The sequence below is a fragment of the Mauremys mutica genome, chromosome 8 (assembly GCF_020497125.1).
Source record: "Mauremys mutica isolate MM-2020 ecotype Southern chromosome 8, ASM2049712v1, whole genome shotgun sequence".
Lineage (NCBI taxonomy): Eukaryota > Metazoa > Chordata > Testudines > Geoemydidae > Mauremys > Mauremys mutica.
Genome location: NC_059079.1, coordinates 69,502,571 through 69,519,355, shown reverse-complemented (window position 1 = coordinate 69,519,355; position 16,785 = coordinate 69,502,571). Strand labels below are relative to the sequence as shown.

Sequence of the window (16,785 nt, the reverse complement as noted above, 5' to 3'; positions counted from 1 at the left end):
CGGTGAGGTATATGGGTCCGTGGTGCCCATGCTCCAGGAATATTCAGGACCCAGGAAGAAGATGCTGGAAGGGTTGTGTGGGGAACAGGGAGAGGCAGGAAGGAGGTGCTGGAGGGGTTGTGTGGGGAGGGGCAGGAAGCAGGCACTGGAGGGGTTGTGTGGGGAGCTGAGAGGGGCAGGAAGTAGGCGCTGGAGGGGTTGTGAGGGATGCTGGGTGGGGGTGGGGAGCAGGTGCTGGAGATTCTCTGTGGGGCTGCAGGGTGAGCTGGGAGCAAGGCAGGGATGGGAGCAGCTGCGTGTAGAGCAGGCTGCAAACGGCAGCCCTTCAGCAGGATGCTGCTGTGTGCAGAGCAGAGACAGAGCCGAGAGGGCCTGCAGCCAGAGAGCTGAGCAAAAGGGGCCTGCAGGGGACTCTCCACAACACAGAGCCAGCAGCTGGCCTGGGAGCCCCAGGATCCAGAAGGAAGCTAAAGCTCTGGGGATCAGCCTAGCAAGGGGGCAGTCTCCTTTGCCTGGGGCTGAATCAATGGTATGTAGCCAGGGATGACTGCGGGCCTTTTGGGACAATTGGTCTATAACTTTTGCCTGCTTAGGAATTTACTATGGAAAGTAGGTCAAGTTATTTTCAATAAAGAATGTTCTAAACAGTGTGATACAGCATGGCCAGAGGGCAGCAGGAGAGTGATAGAAAGGAGAGATATGTAAGCCCCAGGATGATGAGAGCCTCATTCCTGTAGAGGGAAGAGAGGCTGCTACAGTTTAATTAGAGCACCTGAAGCCAGTCACCTGATAAAAACCTCCTGCTTCAATCAGACAGTTGGAGGAGTTGAAGCAGAGTGGTTTGGTGTTGGAGCAGAGAGCAGTTTGGAGGGAAGCAGAGGAGAGTTTGGAGAAGTGCTGTGACGGGCCAGAAGACCAAGACCCTAGGTGAAGGGAAATCCGGCTTGTATAGAGCAGAGGGACTCCACAGACACAAAGGGTTGGGAGAAACCTTGCCCAAGCAGAGAGAGGGCAGGAAGCCCCACAAGCTGAAGGGCTGGAGAGGGAAGTAGCCCAGGGGAAGGAGTCACTAGTTCAAGTGGTTTGCTGCTATCCCTAGGGCCCCTGGGCTGGGACATGGAGTAGAGGGCGGGCCCAGGGTCCCTTCCTTTCCACTCCCCTTCTCTGGGATACTAGTGGGACAGTTAATACCCCAGTTCAGGGGTGAGAAATGGCGCCCTGAACACTGCCCACAAGAAGAGAAAGTGTGGGACCCATCTTAGTAGTGCTAGCAATTTGCCACAACAGGTGCAAGAGAACCAGACAGAGAGACTGCATTAGTCTGATACAAAAGGCCACGTTGATATAAGCCAAAGACAGAAGAAGTTATGCTTGTTAAACACCAAAATTGGTGTGCCTGATATTAGGCCTAACTGGTGGACAAAATAACGAGGGGATGGGATGTTCCACCTGCCACTCCCATTGGGATTCCTTACAGAAAGAGGGGCAAAAACCAGAGAGAAGTTACTGGAGCGAGCTTCACCATCGTGGCTGCCACCCCCACCATCTCCTGGGCCTGGCCCTTCTTTGTGCTAATCCTGAGAGGAGTCCTGACCCGACCAGGCCAGGGAGGAACCTAGATGACATCACCACCTTCGCCAGCTGTGGCTGAATCCCAGCCGCCACCTGGGATGAAATAGGATCAGACTGTAATAGCAGTGCCAGCCACTCTCAGCTAACTGCTTCTCTCTTCCCCAAAAGGACAGTTCCTACCATCTTGGATCCCATCTAAGAGACACTCCAACAAGGGGCTTTTCCTTCTAAAGCTCACTCCAGCTAAAGGGAAAGGGACAAGACCAATTGTTACACTGGAAGCCTGACTTAATACTCTACATTTCAAATGCTTTGCCTGGTTCTTCTTCTGTCCTTTCTCTGTAAGAAGAGGTTTAAAGGCTGTGTAGTGGAGTGTTTGCCATGGCACTGAGCAGGTATCCCAACCCAGGCCTGGTTTAACACTGGAGAGGGACTGGCATGCAGTAACACCTTTGGCCCATATATTCCATCTCAATTATACATCAGGCCTAGTAGTCTAACAGTTGCTCTGGCTGGAGCAGCCGCTAGCAGCAACTGTGCAGGAAGTGCTGTTGTAACTAGAGGGGCCCCAACGAGAAACGCCATGGGGTGATCCTGGGGAAGGCATCTGCACCTGATTGCCTATCCTAAAGGATGAGACTGGAGAGGGCACCCCAGGCACAAGAGGGCCTGAACTCTCAGCTGGGTGTCCCCAGGGCCAAGCCACGAATTCTACTGTTTTATCTTGAATTGTAACAGCTGAAGCCATGGCACCCAGGGTGTTTTCAACCCTTCATTTTCCTGCTAGCCCTAGTAAAATACCCACTCCCCTCAGTCATGGCTCTGGGTGTTTACTGGGCCTAGCAGCTGAAGCACCTTCAACGCATGCCTCCAAGTCATGGTGCCCATGGCACTGCCGAGTGCCTTATGGGTCTGATCCCACAGCTCTGAGCAGCTGTGCCAGTTACAGTCCTGACGAAGGTGAGTGGTGTAGCGGGGTGGACCCCGCTCCGGCCCGGAGGGGTTTTAAAAGTGGCCTAGCAGGGCTTGAGAGCTGCTGCTCTAGCCTGGGCTGATTGGGGAAGTGGCTGCAGCTGAGGCCACGCCCCAAACTGAGCCACAAGGCCTTATAAAAAGGCCAGGGAAGCCAGAAGCCCAGACAGTCTCTCTCTGGCTATAGAGAGAGATGGGCCTGGCTGCTTAGGAGCTTGAGACTGGATACCTGAGTGAAGCAGGGCTGGGGAAGGCTGAGGAGCTGGGGAGCTCCAGCCTAGAAAGCCCCAGGCTGCGGCCTAGCAGTGGGCCAACAGGTACTGTGGGTTGCAGAGGGCAGCCCAGGGGTAGGCCAGGGCAGCAGGTCCAAGCCCTCCTTGCCAGTGATGAGTAGGCTGATACTGCAGTCTGCCCCAGAGTGTGGGGCTAGACAATGACTGGCAGTAGCCAAATACTGAGGCAAGGTGGGGATAGAGGGTGAGGGTTCCCTAAGGAGGGGAGACCCAGAGAGAAAGGGGTTACTGCTAGGGGGCAGCACCCCATGTAAGAGGGCACCGGGTCCAGGGAGGGACACGGGGGGCCTGAAGACAGGTGGATCACCAGCCTGCAGAGGGTGCTCCAGCGCTGGACTGAGCTAATTCCCAGAAGCACCAGCAGGAGGCGCCACGGGGGTGAGTCCAACCTGTTACACGTGGTGGAGAATGCGGGCATAGCGGTCCGCCCCTGATACAAGGGGCCAGGGCAAGGACTGAGGACTATTGCCTGGACTTTGAGACGGTGAAGAAAATGAAGAACATAGACTATTATTGGAGAGCCTGTGTGGCTCGGCTCGCCGAGCAGCAAGCACGGCTGCTTCAGCTGCTGCGGGGGCGAGCACATGGACCTCAATGGGGGCCAGGCACCTTGGGCTGGAGGCCAGTGCCAGGGCCTAAAGACTGTTTCGCCTGTGGGCGATGGGGACAGTTCAGAAGGGAGTGTCCCTACCAGACTCGAGTGCCCCCTGTGAAGTTAACAGGGGGGCTCCGAACTTGTTGGGCTTGTGGGGAGCAGGGACACCTAAAGAGGGAGTGCCCTCATGGAGCTCCCAAGGCCCGGGCCAGCCCAGAAGAAAGGGCTAGGGCCCAAACAACCAGAACTAGGGCCGTGGCAGGGGGAAGGCGCCAAGGGTGCTTCCACTGCCACACCGAGGGCCACATAAAGAGGCATTGCCCCCTGAGACAGAAAGGGGGAGTGCCCGAAACCAAGGCTCAGTCCGAGACCAGCCCCAGAGAAGGGGTGGTGAAGGCTGAGGCCCCCAGAGAGAAGGGGGCTGGGGCAGAGAGGCCCCACCTAAAAAAGGGAACCCACATAGTGGCCAGGAGCGCTGATGTGGGAACCCAAACTGAAATGGGGACCCACGTAGGACTAGGGAAGTCTACAGTGGGAACCCAGACAATGGAGGAAGCCAGCAGGCTGCTCCAAGCGCTGGAGAGCCTGCGAGCAGAAAGAGATTCCCTGCGGGCCCAGCTGAGGAGAAAGCTGGGCCAGTAAAGCACCCCGCCTGCCCCCCCGGTGGAGGGGTTCTTGAGGTGGGGGGTGTGTAGCGGGGTGGACCCCGCTCCTGCCCTGAGGGGTTTAACAGTGGCCTGGCAGGGCTTGAGAGCTGCTGCTCTAGCCTGGGCTGATTGGGGAAGTGGCTGCAGCTGAGGCCACGCCCCAAACTGAGCCACAGGCCTTATAAAAAGGCCAGGGAAGCCAGAAGCCCAGACAGTCTCTCTCTGGCTATAGAGAGAGATAGGCCTGGCTGCTTAGGAGCTTGAGACTGGATACCTGAGTGAAGCAGGGCTGGGGAAGGCTGAGGAGCTGGGGAGCTCCAGCCTAGAAAGCCCCAGGCTGCGGCCTAGCAGTGGGCCAACAGATACTGTGGGTTGCAGAGGGCAGCCCAGGGGTAGGCCAGGGCAGCAGGTCCAAACCCTCCTTGCCAGTGATGAGTAGGCTGATACTGCAGTCTGCCCCAGAGTGTGGGGCTAGACAATGACTGGCAGTAGCCAAATACTGAGGCAAGGTGGGGATAGAGGGTGAGGGTTCCCTAAGGAGGGGAGACCCAGAGAGAAAGGGGTTACTGCTAGGGGGCAGCACCCCATGTAAGAGGGCACCGGGTCCAGGGAGGGACATGGGGGGCCTGAAGACAGGTGGATCACCAGCCTGCAGAGGGCGCTCCAGCGCTGGACTGAGCTAATTCCCAGAAGCACCAGCAGGAGGCGCCACGGGGATGAGTCCAACCTGTTACAAGTGGGAAAACAGCTCTGCAGGGAAGAGAAGGTAGGGATGGAGCCAGCCCCTGCCAGCCTGTCCATGCTAACCCACCTCAGACCGGCAGGAACCAGCTGGAGGCTGTTTGGTGCTCATGGTAAAATCAGATATGTATGCCAATGAGGCCTCATCAGCTCCTCTCCAGTGGATCCCGTCTGAGCAGAGGTCGAGCACGCAATGAGTCATGGAAGTGGAACCCCGCTGTCCTCGGGTGAGAGCTCAGGCTCACATGCAGGGTAAGCCTGCAGTGCTACCTGTCTTGCTCTATGACAGTAAGTCTCCAGAGCCACCAAGCCAGCTCCTCTCCCCAGGGCCTAAAGCCACAGTGCAGTGTGTTGCTGCTGGTGACTCCCTCCCTGCCTGTAAGGGGGACACTGCATGGCAGAGTGGGGACTGACCACCCAGAGAGGCCTGAGCTTGACATGAAAAGGTCAAGGAACCCGAGCCTGGACAAGATGTGCTCCAGCCAAGGACATGCCTGGTGTGTAGTGGCAGAGGAGGGGGGCTCCGTGGGGAAGCAGCTGTTCTGTCCTGACACCTACAGGCACCAGGACAACGAGGGGATGCAACTCTCACCACATATTGCCATGTGAGGATGCCTAAGTCCACCAACTTCCAACCCTGATGTTCAGAGTTAGCCCTGCAGCTCCAGTACATTTCTCCCTCAGCACCTTTCGCCAGTCCTACTGCTGAGCATTGCCTGCACCAGCGACACTGAGTACTCTTGAACTGGAACGGGGCTCCTGGGACTTCCATGTGTAGCCAGGAGAAGGCAGCTGGCCTTACCTCAGTGTGGGTGTACGCAGCTGCAGCATCCCTCTGCAGGGAGCTCCGGATATCAGGAAGGCTGTTGGAGATACTGCTGGAACAGTTTTCCTTGTCCCTTGTTTTTGGCTCACTCCAGACTGCATCCACATTCCCTGTTGCATCCATGTTCTCTCTGGTGAGATTTCTGGACACTTCCTAGGAAATTGAGAGAGAGAGAGAGAGAGAGAGAGAGAGAGCTGTGATTTTACTGCCATTAGCACTTTCCAAATTCAGGCCCTTAGTCACAATGTGCTTGGAGCTTGCATTATTGCTAGCCTGAATGGCACACCCTGACAGTTAGAAATGCCTTCACTAGACAGACATCTGCTGCCTAATTATTCTTCAGGACCCCTTTCTGGGGCGAGAAGAGGGGACTTCCTGTTGTTGTTCTTAACTAGCAGCCACAGAGAGAACAAGAAGCCCTAGACAAAACAAGCCACTTTCATCTCTAGTCTCTCTGAGAGATCACTCCCTTGGGCAGCGGGTACCATAGGCTGAGGAGGCTATGCCTCCCCAAATAGTCATGCATGGTCGCACCCATGCTCCACCCCCAGGGCTCCTGCTTCCGCTTCCGCTCTGCGGCCTGGCTCCAGGGGCTGGTAGGGCCACCCTGCCTGTGTTCCCTCCCAGTGCTCCAGGGCTGGGGGTGCTAGCCTGGGGCAGGGTGTGGTGGCCACAGAAGGGGGGGGCTGGGGGCTAGCCTTCCCCAGCCAGTGGTTCACGCACCACCCATGACCACTCTCCTTTATGGAACTTTTAATACAGCACAGAGACATCTAGTGCTAAAGCATATGATTATAGGCAGGCCTCTGACCCATCCTGCAGCACCACCGGGCTGGGTGATGTTCCACAGAGTGGACACAGAGAGAGACTGAGACTTGCCCTCAAAGTGCCCTTTGACTTAGTGCAGTGGTTTTCAACCTTTTTTCATTTGCGGACCCCTAGAAATTTCGAATGGAGGTGCTTTGGAAATCTTAGACATAGTCTATGGACCCGCAGGAGTCCGTGGACCTCAGGTGGAAAACCACTGTCTTAGGGGAAAGGGCCCTGGGCTGGGAGCCAGGAGGCCATAAGTTCTAAAGTCTGTTCTTCCAGTGTGCACATCGCTACCCACTTCAAGCCCTTATTACCAAGCATGGCCATAGACTCTAGGTCAGTGGCAAGTATCATTTCCCCTATTGTACAAATGAGTTGACTGAGCGGTTGCACAAGGTTGATGCAGGGAGCAGAATCCGATTCTCTAATATGGCAGACCAAGTCTCATCCGCTTAGGTACAATGTCTTGCAGAATGAACATGCCAGATCTAAGATGGCTATCCTGACTGTAACCACAGCTCTAACCACTGGACAACACTCCCCCTCCCCAAGCCAGAACACAACCCAGAACTCCTGATCTCTAACATCCCACTGCTATCTAGCAGACAGCTGTGTCACAATTGTGTCATGTCCCCCACTAGTGGCTGGGCCACACACAGGATAACACTCACTCCTTTGGCTCAAGTGGCACAGGTTTGTGTTGAGGAGCTGAAGGTCCCTGGCCTGAGCCCTGTTGCCGACCCATGGTGGGGTCCCTGCGGTTACATGTGATAGAAGTTCTGGTTTCAAGAATTTATATTGCCACTTTCATCTCACTTCATTGTACCGTCTATAGGTAAAATTCTGCATTCATAACATAAGTCCCTACTCAGGCAAAATGCTCACTGAAATCAATGGAGGTTCTGTAAACCCTGCCTGATATTTTGCCCTGTGCACACTGACAACAGTGGCTCCCTGCTGGCACTTTTCACACACTGATGTGCATGTGTACAACCAACGTTTCCTTAGGTTGTTAACTTTGGAGTTTGACATAGCACTGCCTCTCAGGTCAGGTGCCAGGCAGACATGGAGCTCCCAGCTCTGATGATGCTGGATACACAGCAGTCCTTCCACTGCTCTGAAGCCCTTTATGAGTACTGCTATTGTTGATCTCTGTGTGAGTTCCTTAAAATTGCCAAGTGTGTTGAGTAAAACTCCAAGATTGTACTAGATTGCCTTGATGCTATGACTGTCATGCACCAGCTCTGCCTCTTCCATGCCTCTGTCACCATACATGCTCCCATGCTCAGAAGGACCTGGGGCACAGATCCTGCCAAAGAACTGAACTGCTTCATTATCTAATTACATTTTCTCAGCTATGAAACTGGCAGAAAACAGGACACATCATCCTCCACTGCCCAGAACACAGACTGGTGGATCTTGGGCCGTAGTTCCTCTGTTATTATACAAGAGTTGGCTCTGTTCATCAATATTAATGGCAGAAGGATCTAGAATGACCACCCATTCTGACCTCCCGCTGTGACAAATTGGGAATTTTCTGTAATATGTGTAATGAATGATGTGTATGGTGTGACCTACTTGATACGCACGTGCAACTTGACTAGGGATTGGTAGTGGGTGCAAAGGGGTTAAATGCTCCCTGGGCAGAGCAGAAGACATGAAGTGTGCATGTCTCAGATCTGTCAGCGATGGTATAAATGGGTCAATAAAGGTTTGGCTGAAACACACCAAAATCAATGGAGCATCCAGACAGACAATGGGAGCCCAAGGACTGTACAACTGGCCTCTACCAATAGGAAACTGGAAGGTGAATCATGTGAACTCATGTGAACATTAGTAGGAGCACTGCCAGCAAATTAAGGGAAGTGATTATTCCCCTCTATTCAGTACTGGTGAGGCCACATCTGGAGTATTGTGTCCAGTTTTGGTCCCACACTACAGAAGGGATGTGGACAAATTGGAGAGAGTCCAGCAGAGGGCAATGAAAATGATCAGGGGGCTGGAGCACATGCCTTATGAGGAGAGCCTGAGGGAACTGGGCTTGTTTAGTCTGCACAAGAAAAGACTGAGGGGAGATTTGATAGCAGCTTTCAACTACTTGAAGAGGGGTTCCAAAGAGGATGGAGCTCAGCTGTTCTCAGTGGTGGCAGATGACAGAACAAGGAGTAATGGTCTCAAGTTGCAATGTGAAAGGTCTAGGTTGGATATTAGGAAACACTATTTCATAGGAGGGTGGTGAAGCACTGGAATGAGTTACTTAGGGAGGTGGTGGAATCTCCTTCCTTAGAGGTTTTTAAGGCCCAGCTTGACAAAGCCCTGGCTGGGATGATTTAGTTGGTGTTGGTCCTGCTTTGAGCAGGGGTTGGACTAGATGACCTCCTGAGGTCTCTTCCAACCCTAATATTCTATGATTCTATAAACTCAGCATGAGTCTGCAGGAGGATGAGACTGGACCAAAAGGTGTCAGATATCTGGGATAAACATTGGCTTTTGGAGAGACTCAGCAGCTCTCACTTTGGACTGACAAAGAAACAGACGGAGAGGGACAGATATGGATTCCACAGCGGCCTAGTTGAGTAAAGCGCTAGCTTGAGCAGGATGGACTGTGTCTTAATGGTTGCGTCTCTCTGCTAACACGAAGACTTTCTGAAGTTATATCCAGTTGACTAACAAAAATGACTCTGTGTTTGAAAAGGCTTCCGGGTGTCACTGCAAATACTTGCTGAGGTGCATGGGTCCCTGAACAGTTTACACATCCCTGACCAGGAGTGTAGCTCAGTGGGACTCACTGGGCAGCACTCCCAGTGTGAAACGAGTGCTTGAGCCCAGAGGCTCAGTCCTGCTGTGGTTGAGGCTGTGTGGCCTGTGTGTAAGGAAGAGTTGGGTCTCTTGTGGGGATCTGGTACACTGAAGGGGTTCCTCCAGGGACTGTTAAGGTGAGGCATAGCACAGATCCTGTGGATCCATGACACCCACACATAACCCATGCCAGAGTATCTCATCCAATGATTCCTGCACTGAGCCCAAAAGCTAGTGATTAAACGAGTCTGAGTCAGAGTTGTAGAAAGAGCCATCCAAACTTGATTTAAATCACCATCAAGTGATGGACAAGCCCCAGATTGGTAATCCGTTGCCATGGTTAATTATCCCCACTGTTAAAAATGTACACCTTATTTCCTTTTTGAAATTGGCTGGCTTCAGTGTCCAGCCACTGGAACTTATTATGCCTTTGGCTGCTAGAATAAAAAGCCTTCTGATATCAGGTATCAGAGGAGTAGCCGTGTTTGTCTGCTGTTTTCTGATATCAGGTATCTCCTGTGACAAAGTTCCTCCTCTACCTTGGTGGGTCCTGCGCTTATTGGCAGATTTGCACACCTCAGTGATCTTCCACTCTAGTGGAACCCACAGTCTGGCTCAACTCCTCCTGTGTCTGATCAGGAGTTCGGAGGTTTGGGGGGAACCCGGGCCCGCCCTCTACTCTGGGTTCCAGCCCAGGGCCCTGTGGATTGCAGCTGTCTATAGTGCATCCTGTAACAGCTGCATGACAGCTACAACTCCCTGGGCTACTTCCCCATGGCCTCCTCCAAACACCTTCTTTATCCTCACCACTGGACCTTCCTCCTGGTGTCTGATAACGCTTGTACTCCTTAGTCCTCCAGCCGCACACCCTCTCACTCTCAGCTCCTTGCACCTCTTGCTCCCAGCTCCTCACACACCCACCACAAACTGAAGTGAGCTCCTTTTTAACCCCAGGTGCCCTGATTAGCCTGCCTTGATTGGCTGCAGGTGTTCTAATCAACCTGTCTGCCTTAACTGGTTCTAGCAGGTTCCTGATTACTCTTGTGCAGCCCCTGCTCTGGTCACTCAGGGAACAGAAAACTCTTTCTCCAGTGGCCAGAAGACCTCCCTTCTGCTACTCTGCTGTAGAGGCTAGGAGGGAGAGGGCTGCTGCTGCTGCTGCTCCTGCTGGGCCCTTGCTGCTGCTGCTGCTCCGGCTGCTCCCCTGGCTGGGCTAGACACCACCACCCAACCCCTTTCTCTGCTATCTGCTTGCTGGCTGGCTAGTAGCTTTCCCCCCCCCACCACCCAGTTGCTGCTGTTACTCCACCTACAGCCCCTGGGGGGGGGCTGCTGGCCTGCTCCCCGGAGGAGGGGAGTGAGGGACCCCAGCTCCGGCCCTTGTTGCTGAGGGCTCCACCACCACCATCTTCTGAGCGGGGTCCCTCCTGCCTGGCCACCAGACCACCACCTGGAGCTGCTGGAGCTGCTGTGTTTGCTGCTGGGGAGCTGCTGGAGCCCCGAGGAGGAGAGGACCGTCTGCTGCTGGAGGACCTCATGGTGACTCTGAAGACCACCGTGGAGGGGGCACTAAAGGACTGAGTATTTTTTGAACTGTGCTATTGTGGTGGGGGTTTGGACTGTGTCTGTTGGGACACCGGGGGTGTGGCGCGGAGCCTGCCCCCGGTCCATCCGTGTCCCCCTTCGCCCCCACCACCATCGTTGCCCCCTCCACCACCCCCGCTGGCTGCTTTTCCTTCTGCTTCGGCCTCCTGCCTCTGGGACTGAGCTGCTCACCTGGCTTGCCACGCCCACTTCCACCATTTGGGCCTGCAGCAGCAGCAGCAGCCAGCTACAATTGACTTTTTGCTCAAGTGCCCGTGGGCGCAGCCCCCCCACCCCCACCCCTTGGTCTGGCCCCCTCTCCTTTGCCGCATTTGTCTGCCCCACCCATTTCCCATGTGGCCCTGATTGTCCTGCCCCAGCCCTGCAGCTAGCCCTGTGGTCCCTCTGCCCCACTCCTAGCTCAACTTTCCCCCCCTCCCTGTGCTTCCCCAGCCCTGTTTAGCCCCTCCCCTCGTACGCCCATGCCCCCTTCCATGCGCTTGTGCTCTTCCCCCATTTGAGTTTGCCCTTGTTCACTGCACCCCCCTATGCTGTTAGCCCCCCTGATCCCCTAGTGCAACTAGAGGAGCCGGAATTCCCCTCTGGGTCGGAGACCTGACACCCTCCCGCCCCTGGGTCCTCGATTGCTCCCCACGCCCCTTTAGCCTTCCCTTTCTGGCACCCTCCTCCCCTGCCTGCAGCCTAGCGGGGAGGGGTGGTCGCCTCCTTTCCCTCCCCTCCCCTCGCTGTTTGTCCCCCTCCCCGCTCTCGTTATGGCGGGGGACGCGGCGGGGGAGACCCCTCGCGATGCTCCCTCCGCCCCTCCTCCAGACACCCCCATGTCCATTCCCCAAGCCTCTACTTCGACCGCCGCTGCCGGTCTACCTGTCACTGCCCCAGCTGGGGCACCGGCAGCGGCGAGTACCGGGGAGACGTCCGCTGCTGCCACGTCTCTCGCCCCTTCTGATTCGGGGGGAGCCCCCCCAGCCGGTGGGAAAGGTCGGGGTGGGAAGAAGGGTAAGGGCCCTGCTAAAAAGACCAAGCCCTCCATGGCGGGGCCTCCCCCCGCTGCCGTGGCCCCACTACCGGCCGCAGCATCCCTCCCCGCTGTTCCCTCTACCAGCTCCGCGGGTGTCCCTCCCCCAGCCCCCAGGGCGTATGCCCAGGTGACGGCGGCCCCCCCGCCTGCCGCTGCTCCTCCGACCGCCGCTTCCGCTTCCATCTATAGCGGCCGGGGCCCCTTCCCCACCTTGACCAGGAAGCACGGCGTCCGTTGCCTCCTGGTGTCCGCCTCGCCCCACGTGGAGATCTACGTGTGGGCGTTGGCGAGGGTGGTGGGGCCCACGGCCATCGTGGCGGCCTCCAAGATGTACGGGAAGGTAGTCTTCTTCCTGGCGTCGGAGGCTGCCGCCCAGGAGGCGGTAGAGACGGGTCTGATGGTGGGGGGCGTGTTCGTGCCCCTTGAGCCCTTGGAAGACCTGGGGGTCCGCTTGATCCTGACCTCCGTCCCTCCCTTCCTGCCCAATGCCGCCCTGCTGCCCGCCCTTTCTGCCCTGGGGCGTCCTATTTCTGTCATCAGCCCTCTCCCGTTGGGCTGCAAGGACCCCGCCCTCCGTCACGTCCTCTCGTTTCGCCGGCAAGTGCAGCTTCAACTGCCGCCGCCGGCGCGTGATGGAGAGGCGCTCGAGGGGTCCTTTGTGGTCCCCTACCAGGGAGCCCGCTACCGGGTGCATTACTCAACGGGGGAGGCCCGGTGCTACCTCTGCCGGGCGATGGGGCACGTCCGGAGGGACTGCCCCTTGGCCCGGCACGGAGGGGCGTCCGGGACCCCCGAGCCCCGGCAAAGCGCCGGCCCTGTCACCGCCAGTGCCTCTGGCTGCCCGGCATCTGAAGCTGCCCCTCCTCCTTCTCAGTCCACCGCTGTGGGAGAGGGTGCGGCGGAGATAATGCCGGGCGTGGGAGAGGGCCCGCCCCAGGGAGACTCCTCCCTCATTCCTGTTGCCCCTCCATTGCTTCCCCGACTCTCTGAGTCATTGCCCTTGCCCCCAGACCCGACCCCTGTTAGCCAGCCCCCGGATGATGCCATGGAGGGCTGGTCCTTAGTACAGGGGAAGCGGGGCAAGCGGAAGGCTCAGGCCCCATTACGTCTTTCGGATTCGGAGACCCCCCGGAAGAGCAGGAAGGGGGTCTCTGATGACGAGCCTTCCGCCTTGCCCCCTGACGATGCCCGTTTTGTGGTGCCGGCTGGGGACGACGTGGCAGCACCGGACGGTGACGCTGCCCCTCCTCCGGGGTTCCTTCCCGAGGGAGCCCCCGGGGGAGCCCCTCTTGCCCCCTTGCCATCCGAAGCCCCCGCGAGCGCTGAGGTGGGCGTCGCTTCGGGTGTTGGTGGGGAGGGCCCCGGGGTGGCGGACGGCGATCTTCCCTCCATCTATGAGGAGATCGAGGCCCTGGGTCTGACCCCAGTTACACAGGGGGAGGACGACCCTTTGCAAACGGGCCTCGATCTGAGCAACCTCACTACGGTCCCCCTGTCCCCGGGTTCCCTACCCCTGACTGATGCTTCTGCTCCCGCCTCCGAGGGTCCCCTGGGATCTTCCATCAGCCCGGCTGCAGGTGGCACCTCACTAACGGCCGCCGAGCCCATTGATGCGACGGCCGGTGCCTCGCTACCCGGACCCGATTCCCAGGGGGTGTCCCTCTTGGGTGTGGGCCAACCGAACCCTGGCCCCACCCTTGTCCCCTCCACCTCCCGTGATGCCATTGCCGCCCTTAGGGATACTCCCCAGGGCGCGGCCTTAGTTGTTTTTCCCTGCCCTGACCCATCAGGGGCTGCTGTTCTCCTTCCGCCGCCCCCTGTTGAACTGGGGAACGGGGCGGACCGCGTGGCGTCGGCCCATCAGACGCCACGTCGAGGGTCTGCCCCCTGCCTGCCCGCCTCAGTGGGCCACGGGGCTGTGATGGGGGCCCCGCTGGGGGACGGTCATCGATCCATTACCCCGCCCCCCCATGTGCTGCGGGAGGAGCTGCGGGAGTTCCTTGAGGACGTCCGTGGCTCCCGTAACAAAGTCCATCTTGCGCTCCAGCGGTGGGGGGATTTCCACCTGATCCTCCGGGCCGCAAAGGCCCTCATGGGGGAGGGTAAGGGGACCGGGAAGCAGGCCGCCGCGGCCTACCGGCGGGTCTGCTTCTTCCGTGACTCTCTGCACACCTATGGGTTTGGTCACGGATTGCTGCGCGGCCCGATGGAGGCCGTGGGCGTGTCTGCCGGCGAGGATCCCCCCCAAGCACTCCTCATGGCACCGATCATCTTTGCCACTTTGAACGCCCGGGGCTGTAGGATGGGTCTCCGCAGGAGCCAGGTGCTCTCCTTCCTTCGGGACGGGGGGTACTCTGTGGTTTTCCTGCAGGAGACCCATACGAATCCGGCCACTGAAGCTAGCTGGCGGCTGGAGTGGGGGGACAGGGTCTACTTTAGCCACCTCTCAGTTCGCTCGGCAGGAGTGGCGACCCTGTTCTCCCCCGACCTACGGCCCGAGGTGCTGGGGGTCGCCGAGGCTGTGCCGGGCCGCCTGCTGCACCTCCGGGTCCGCATGGAGGGGCTTGTGGTTAATCTCGTCAACGTCTACGCCCCGACATCGGGCCTGGAGAGGTTGCGTTTTTATCAGCAGGCGTCCGCCTTCCTCGGCTCTCTGGATCCTCGTGAGTGCCTGGTCCTGGGCGGGGACTTTAACACCACCCTCGAGGAACGGGACCGCTCGGGGACCGAGCAGTGCCCGGCCGCCGCGGACGTCCTCCAGGAGATCGTCGAACGGCACTTCCTGGTGGACGTCTGGCGCGACCACCACCCGGATGACGTCTCGACGTTCACCTTCGTCCGGGTGGAGGCCCATTGGTCGCGCCACTCCCGGCTGGACCGCATTTACCTGTCACGTTTCCACCTTTCACGAGCCCACTCCTCCAGCGTTCGGCCGGCCCCCTTTTCGGATCACCACCTTGCCACCGTGACGGCCTCTCTCTGCGCGGAGAGGCCGGGGCCGGCCTATTGGCATTTTAATAATAGTTTGCTGGAGGATGCGGGCTTCGTGGCGTCCTTCCGGGAGTTCTGGCTGGCCTGGCGAGGGCAGAGGCGCGCCTTTCCTTCGGCGCGGTGATGGTGGGACCTGGGGAAGGTGCGCGCCCGGCTCTTCTGCCGCAACTACACCCGGGGCGCCAGCCGACGGAGGGATGTGGCGATAGAGCGGTTGGAACGGGAGGTTTTGAAGCTGGAGAGGCGTCTGGCCGCCAGCCCCGAGGATCCATCCCTCTGCGGAGCGTGCCGGGAGAAGCGGGAGGAGCTCCGGGCCCTCGAGGATCATCGAGCCCGGGGTGCCTTTGTTCGATCCCGCATCCGCCTCCTTCGGGAGATGGATCGCGGCTCCCGCTTCTTTTACGCCCTGGAGAAAAGGAGGGGGGCCAAAAAGCATGTCACCTGCCTCCTGGCGGAGGACGGCACCCCCCTCACGGATCCGGTGGAGATATGCGGGAGGGCCAGGGCCTTCTACGCGGCTCTTTTCTCCCCGGATCCGACCGATCCTGACGCTTGCAGAGTGCTCTGGGACGGACTCCCGACGGTCAGCGCGGGCGACCGGGACCGGCTAGAGCTGCCTCTCACTCTGGCCGAGTTCTCGGAAGCCCTCCGTCGCATGCCCACCAATAAATCTCCGGGCATGGACGGGCTGACCGTGGAGTTCTACCGCGTGTTCTGGGACGTCCTCGGCCCAGACCTAGTCACCGTCTGGGCCGAGTCTTTGCGGGGCGGGGTCCTCCCTCTCTCGTGCAGGCGAGCCGTGCTCGCCTTATTGCCGAAGAGGGGGGACCTCCGCGATTTACGGAATTGGCGTCCCATCTCGCTCCTCAGCACGGACTACAAAATCATTACGAAGGCCATCTCGATGCGGCTAGGGTCCGTGCTGGCGGACGTGGTCCACCCAGACCAGACCTACACCGTCCCGGGCCGCACGATCTTTGATAATCTGTATCTGGTCCGGGACCTTCTGGAATTAGGGTGTAGGGATGGTCTGTCGTTCGCCCTCTTGTCCCTGGATCAGGAGAAGGCGTTCGACAGGGTGGACCACGGGTATCTCCTGGGCACTCTGCAAGCGTTTGGCTTCGGACCCCAGTTTGTGGGTTTTCTCCAGGTGCTGTACGCTTCCGCGGAGTGTCTGGTCAGGCTCAACTGGACCCTGACCGAGCCGGTCAGCTTCGGGCGAGGAGTGCGGCAGGGGTGTCCCCTCTCGGGTCAGCTGTACGCTCTGGCGATCGAGCCCTTCCTCTGTCTCCTCCGTCGGAGGATGATGGGGTTGGTGCTCCGGGAGCCGGAGCTGCGGCTGGTCCTGTCGGCATACGCCGACGATGTGCTCCTCGTGGTCCAGGACCCGGGCAACTTGGCGCGGGTGGAGGCTTGCCAGGCCATTTATTCGGCGGCCTCTTCCGCCCGGGTCAACTGGGTCAAGAGCTCTGGCCTGGTGGTAGGGGACGGGTGGCGGGCGAGCTCCCTCCCACCCGCGCTTCAGGCCATCCGGTGGAGCGCGGGTCCGCTGCTCTATCTCGGCGTTTACCTTTCTGCCACACATCCGTCTCCGCCGGAGAACTGGCATGGTTTAGAGGGCGGGGTGAGGGCGCGGCTCCGGAAATGGACAGGACTACTCCGGTGCCTCTCTCTTCGAGGGAGGGTGCTGGTGCTGAATCAATTAGTCCTGTCCATGCTCTGGTACCGGCTCAACACCCTGGTCCCGGCCCCGGATTTCCTGGCCAACCTCCGGACGGCGGTTCTGGAGTTCTTCTGGCCAGGAACGCACTGGGTCTCTGCAGGGGTCCTCCACCTGCCCCTGGAGGAGGGGGGGCAGGGCCTGAAGTGCCTGCGCAGGTCTTCCGCCTCCAGGCCCTGCAGAGGCTCCTGTA

The 16,785-nt window shown here is 58.5% G+C and overlaps 1 protein-coding gene across 1 annotated transcript in view; it reads right to left on the bottom strand.

Annotated features, from left to right (window-relative positions):
- Nucleotides 1-16,785, bottom strand: part of OLFML2B (olfactomedin like 2B) — a 136,741-nt gene that overhangs the window by 25,504 nt on the left and 94,452 nt on the right. Inside the window, exon 4 of the mRNA XM_045026747.1 lies at nt 5,623-5,799. Coding sequence (XP_044882682.1) covers nt 5,623-5,799 — 177 coding nt within the window. The remainder of the gene's footprint in view (nt 1-5,622; nt 5,800-16,785) is intronic.